This window comes from Cariama cristata, unplaced genomic scaffold (genome assembly GCF_000690535.1).
Source record: "Cariama cristata isolate BGI_N322 unplaced genomic scaffold, ASM69053v1 scaffold4404, whole genome shotgun sequence".
Lineage (NCBI taxonomy): Eukaryota > Metazoa > Chordata > Aves > Cariamiformes > Cariamidae > Cariama > Cariama cristata.
In genome coordinates this window covers 1439-7781 of record NW_009613337.1, presented here as the reverse complement: position 1 = coordinate 7781, position 6343 = coordinate 1439, and the positions used below count along the sequence as shown (strand labels likewise).

At 46.5% G+C, this 6343-nt stretch overlaps 1 protein-coding gene across 1 annotated transcript; it reads left to right on the top strand.

Annotated features, from left to right (window-relative positions):
* The first annotated feature begins 947 nt into the window (after nucleotides 1-947).
* On the top strand, nucleotides 948-6114 carry OGFOD2 (2-oxoglutarate and iron-dependent oxygenase domain containing 2). Its single transcript, XM_009698960.1, has 6 exons — nucleotides 948-956; nucleotides 1929-2039; nucleotides 3053-3152; nucleotides 4279-4403; nucleotides 4882-5139; nucleotides 5808-6114. The coding sequence occupies exons 1-6, from the start codon at nucleotides 948-950 to the stop codon at nucleotides 6081-6083; spliced, it is 879 nt and encodes a 292-aa protein (XP_009697262.1). The 3' UTR covers nucleotides 6084-6114.
* The last annotated feature ends 229 nt before the right edge of the window (nucleotides 6115-6343 follow it).

Below are 6343 nucleotides of genomic sequence, written 5' to 3'. Positions count from 1 at the left end.
CGCACCCCGACTCCCCTCAGGGGATCCCCCGTCCACGCCCGCGGGTGGCCCGGGGGCCGACACAGGCGCTGAAGGGAGCCGGGGAGACTTGCCGAAGCCACAAGCCCTGGCCCTGACAGAATTGGGGCACAGCTCCCCGACACCTTGTCCTGATCAAACCCGGTGCTGGACAGAGACTGAGGGGAAAAATTCCCTGCTGGTGCCTTGATCCAGGGCTGGGTGCTGTCAGTGCTGTGTTTATACTGGTAACACCCTGGAAGTAAATCCTGTAATTCAACACGTTATCAGAATGGCCTTCTGTGTCGCTCCGTAATTGGTTTTAGTCAGCTGGCTTCCAGTGCCCTTCTAGTTTGTCTTTCCTCGTCCCTCCCTTTGTCAGTTACTTTTAAAGGGTGCCTTGAGATGGGATCACCCAGGGGTCCTACCGAGTTCACATGAGGTCTGCTGCAGAACTCCCCCCAGGGCACTCTTTAGGGTGGCATCTATGTTTCTTTCCAGGTCTGGGACAGAGATCTGTCACACAACCAGCTCCAATTTCACTTGACACGAAAGGGACAGACAGCTTAGTTTAGGAATTCTTGGCAGAATGATAATGGCACTAAATCAAGTTAAAGCTTTATTTTCTTAACAGGATATTATGATTAGTATAGCACAGAATTTATGATTAGAATGGCACAGGATTTCTACAAGCAGGATCAGTGTAGCACAATAAGCAGTGTAATACAGAATTTATAATACAACTCTACGCAGGATTTCTAGATCCTAACTTAACTTACAATTTCTAATCACTTAGATTGTAACTTAACTTTCTAATCACCTGGACCCCCTGCAGATCAGGTCAGATCTTAATACGTGGTTTGCTGTATCAATATAACCGTCATAATGTAAACTCAAAAATCATATAAAAGAATACAAGGCACTCACTCAGTCCTCAGAGGAAGCCGATGATGGTGGAGGTGGCCATGGCAGGGGTCACAGCTTTGTCCAGCAGCAGGTCCAAGTTCCCCACTTAGGGCTTGTAACTGCTTGATTTTATGGACAGTGCTCTGGGTGCTGTTACACTTCTCTGTTGTGTGACAAGGTCATCAACAACACCTGGCTGGCTGGGTGCCTGGGACCTTCAAGGCCAGCAAGGAAGGGAGTAATCGGCCTAGTGCCCAGGAACCTTGAGGCTGGTAGGGAGGGGAAGAAGAAATCTGTTTGGTTCATCTACTTGGTTCCCAGGACCTTCAGGGCCTGATAATGAGGGAAGGGGAATGAATACGTGACCTGCTTGGTCACAGAGAATGGCTGCTTGCCTTATAAAATGGCATTAGTTATGCTAACCACATTACCAGGGGTCAGGAGCAAGGGGTACTGGTCACACCCTCCTTCCTTTTTTGCTGAGGAATGTTATAAACTAATCTCGTGGGGGGTGGTGGTGTGTATTAAATAGGAAGAGCTGCCTGGATCGGCTGCTACTACAGCTGTTTCCTCTGAAATGACAGATTAGGCTGTCCCCACAACACTTAGCAGTAATCCCTTCATGACAAGTCCTGTCTCCCTCCCAGCAAATGTCTTTATTTTGGACAATGCTTATATTGTCAGAACATAAGCCAGGCACTTAAAGCGTATGCTGGCAATTCATGAGGTGTCAGAATGCCTGAAAGGACTGAAACCTCACAGCTCCACTTGACACATCCATAGAAAGACTTCAGTTATTTTTTAAGCCATCTGTAATGAGAATGTGTCTTAAATCCCTCTTAGGCATTTGGCTTTTCAGATATTTATTGGACTTGTCTTGACTACAGAAAAGCAAAGGCATACACTCTGTCTCCCAGAGGAGACTGGAACAAAAATAACTGGTTTAAAACAATGAGCAAATTCCTGGAATTGTTTTAGCTGTCCCTTTGGATTTTCTAACAATATGGTCTATTGTTTCCTTGTAGATTGAAGCAGAAGTGCAGAGAAGAAAACAGTTAATTCATCAGTCAGTGGAACGCAAGGCCATCATCTCAAAGTGCTACAAACGAAAACACCCAGAAGTGTACATTCTGCAGGTAGACAGTATGTTTGGATCTATTTTGCACCCAAGGAATTGCCTGAGAGTTTATTTTTGCAGTAGGAAGCCCTCTTCTTCTCGGGATTGCGCACAGTGCTAAAGCTGGACTGAATTAAAACTAAAGCATAGCATATTAAAACTGAATTTAAAACTTTCACAGCATAGCACATTCTCCAGGCAAGATTCTGCCTGGTTTATAGCGAGACCAGGGTCAGTCTGTATTGAAGCTGCACCAGCACCTGGTACTGGACTCAGAATACCATTCGTAATTTAAACATAAAGCATCATTGGAGCAAACAGTGTTGGTGAGGTCTAACAAACAGCCACAGAAATCAGCCTTTATGGGCTTAACACACAGACAAGGTACTAGTTACCATCAGCTAAAGGGGGAAGCAGGCTGCTTGCACGTATACACCCTACTGCAAAGGCAGGGTAGCCCTTGTTGTGGGCTACTCTGCTTTGAATTTCCTCAGGTTTGCCGGACCCAAGACTTGCCAGCTAGATAACTACCGCAGATCAGCAGTAACAAACAGGTTCACACAGACTCACTGCTCTATGATCCTTTAGTAACAAGTCCTGCTGTTCTCTGTTCTGCAGTTGTCTGTCATGATCTGTGTGGGGAATTGCTTAAAGCAGAGCATAGTCACTCTGTTGTGCTGAGGTCATAACAAGACGCTAAATCTACTAGGAAAGACTTTGCACTTACCTGTTAGGAGTCCATAATGGGAGCCAGGCTCTTCCCTATCACGCTAAGAATAAATCTGGCCAGTTATACTTAGAAACCCATGAACCAGAGCAAGCGGCAACTTACCTAAACCACCAAGAAAAACACCAGTAACATTCTGCATTTCCTGCCACAGAAGTAACCCAAGTGTGACTATCAGCCTTGCTCCCTAGACTCTACATATTTTCCTGTGGCTGCCTGGAAGTCCATTCCCTTCTTGGGCTGTAAAAGACTGTGCAGGCTAATTGTGTTTCTGTGTATTTTTATCATCCTTCCCTTGATGCCAGGATTCATTCCTGGCCCCAGATTTTCTAGAAATCGTGAGGTACTGCACATCGCTGGATGCTCATCCCCATGGCCTCCTGCGCTACATTGAGTCCTTCTCAGGTAAAGAAAACAACACATCGGCCACAAAGATCTCCCCGTGTGACACTGCAACTTCAGTGATGACAGCTGTTTTCAAGCACTGTCTTTAATAGCTCAGATTTGATACACAGCTGTGACAAACAGGATGTTATTTTCTGCTAGACGAGAGTCTCTGGAGAGGCAGTATTGTGCAGCAGTTATCCTCTGGATGAGATACTCTTTTCTGCTTTTCCAATCCCAGTTTGCTGATGTCTCATCAGAGTCTCTAGCTGCAGCAGGACTGGGGTTTTGGTTGTACCACAACCTCATGGGGGAGCCTGCTGAAGGAACACTGTTGACTTGGGGAGCTCGGTTTTCCCTCCCCAAGTACTTTACCTTTTCAGACAATCCCTGTTGGTTAGTCTGAGCTGAAATAGTTTCAGTCTAGATTTCAGTCTTTTTGAAAGAGGTCTGGGTTTTAAGCTTCCCTGGAGGCATCTGTGAAGCTCTCTCCCTATCAGAAATGCTGACAAAATGTAGAGGGGAAGCTGCAAAGTTGCCTCCTTTTCTCAAGACAAAAAGAAAGACACAAATGTTGTATATGTGCAGGACTCCTGGATTTGTCCAAGGCACGATTTGCAGACACACAGCCTTTTTGTGCTGTCTTTATCTCAGCTTATCCTCGATACTGAGCTCCCCTTACACAGACCTTTAGGGCTCTACCCTGAAAGGCAGCTCTGAAGGCCTGATCTTCCCAGGAGGTTGGCACTAGATGAGTGAATCCCACAGCCCCTAAATGACCTTGAGTCTTCTTCTTCCAGGAGGCTGTATTCGGACTGCCTGTGATGAGCCATTGATTCACTGCCCTCCCTGTAGACTCTCTCAAAATGTTTCCTTGGCACCTACAGCAGGCATTTAAATCAGTGCTAGATCTCCTGACTGGACAGGGAAGCCTGGAAACAAGAGGCCAACGTGCAAAACAACAAATACATCTCAGAGCGCATCTCAGGGAATGGTTCCAGCCCTTTGAGCAGCCTGAGCAGAAAGTGAAGCACACGGGTCCTGCATTCTCACTGACACCAGCACAGTATAGCTAGACAGCACGACAGCCAAGAACACTCTCACCTGTTATTTTCCCCAGCAAATGGTGTCTCCCTTCTCTTGACAGATAAGAGGATCTATCGACTCCCAGTGTTCACAGAGGAGTTCTGCCAAGCCTTTATGGATGAGCTGGAGAACTTTGAGCAGTCAGATATGCCTAAAGGCAGGCCCAACACTATGAATAACTATGGGGTAGGACTCACTCTCTCTTGTGCTTCTTTAGGAGAAGTGTTCACAAGCAGACTTGGTTTACCTCCTCACTTCATGCTCCTTTCTCTTCCAAAGTGTCTGTAATTTGAGCACAGCACAGTTTGAGTACAGCCCCCTTGAAGTGAAAAGGTGGAGGAAATGTGTGTTACACAGACAAAAGGACAGGGAAATGCAGGGAAAGGGGATGGGAGTTGGTATCTCAGAGCAAAAAGCATCTTGTATTTAAGCAATACACATTTAAATCAAGGAGTCAATTTTTAAAGAACGCTCAACTTTTGATCTTACTCTGTCTTTTCTCCGTCACTTTCCACCTTGATCCTCCTTCTCTTGCCTGTAGCTGGAGCCTTTACTCTAAAGTTCTTTATCTGAGCAAGCAGCAGGGTTGGAAGAGAACAAGACAGCTCTGATGAAGCAGCAGATGTAGTTGGTCAGCTGTTCCCATCTCCTCTCTTTGAGACAGGTTTTGCTAAATGAGCTTGGGATGGATGAAACTTTCATCACACCCCTGCGTGAAAAATACCTGCAGCCCATAACAGCGCTGCTTTATCCCGACTTGGGGGGTGCCTGTCTGGACAGCCATAAAGCATTTGTTGTCAAGTACTCGTTACGTGAAGATCTGGATTTGAGCTCTCACTATGACAACGCAGAAGTCACCTTAAATGTTTCACTGGGAAAAGACTTCACAGAAGGCAACTTGTACTTTGGGGATTTCAGCCAGGTACGGAGCATGTTCCTAATCTGGACCCTGATTCTATTCCCCTCTGCTTCCTCACCCTCACAGTTTCAAGGCATTAACTGTGTTCTAAAAAACGGTTATTCACTTCTGACAGTCAAACCTGCTCTGTCCCTTCCCCCTTTTTTTTAAATGTCTTGGTTATACAGAAGCCTTTTCTGCTACAACCAGGTTACCAATATTCAAGCTTCAAAGTGCAGATAGAGACAGCTATCATAGTAGAAGCTGGAGTGAACCAAACCAGCCTGTCTTTCTACAACTGAAATAGTGAGCAGGGAGGTGCTGAGAGAGAGAGAAGAAATTTATTTCAGTTGAGACTTAAACCTAAATCTGTAGCCCCTATTTCCAGGGGACTCCTGGCAAGAGAGTGGTAAAAGCTCCCATACACTGATGAAACAGTTTTTTTGATTGAAACTCTGTCTTTAAATTCTCTCTGGACCTGGCACTGGGAATGTCTTACTGGAAAACAGTTGTACTAAACTGCTGCCAAGCCACCACTGAAGTGGCTGTATTTCAGAGGTGCAGTGAGTCCTCTCCATGTTGCTCACTGGGTGCTGTGGATGAAGAGGTGACAAGAAAAGTTTCAACTATTTGAGCACTGTTCTGCTAGAGACTTTTTGGTGTAATGCTGTATCCACCTCCCTTTGTTCTAGGATCCTGCCCCTGTGCCAAAGTACATAGAGATTGAACATGTGGGAGCCCAGGGGCTGTTACACCGAGGAGGGCAGATCCATGGGGCGCTTCCCATTGCCTCCGGGGAACGCTGGAACCTCATTGTTTGGATGAGATCATCTGCCATCCGCAACCAGCTCTGCCCCATGTGCAACAAGAAACCTGAACTGGTGGAAGCAGAGGGGTTTGGAGATGGGTTCACAGAAACCCTTGAAGACGATGTGCCCGAGACTGTGAATCTCTGTTCTTTGTGGTAGCAGACGGTAGAGCCTGATTTCTCTAGATCAGGTGGCCTAAAGCTCCTTTCCGACCTCTCAGACTGCACTAACAGACTCTTTGATGGATGCACGAGACACATAAGAAGTAGCTATCGCCTTGGAAAGTGATGCAAACCCAATCCTGCTGGGGTTAGGAAAGCCAGCTGCTTCGGCAGCTGAAAGAGCTGGTACTCAGCTTGCCAGGGCTCATGCTCGGGCTGGAGAGCTGGAGGACTGCTTGGAAGGCGTAGAAAGCCTTA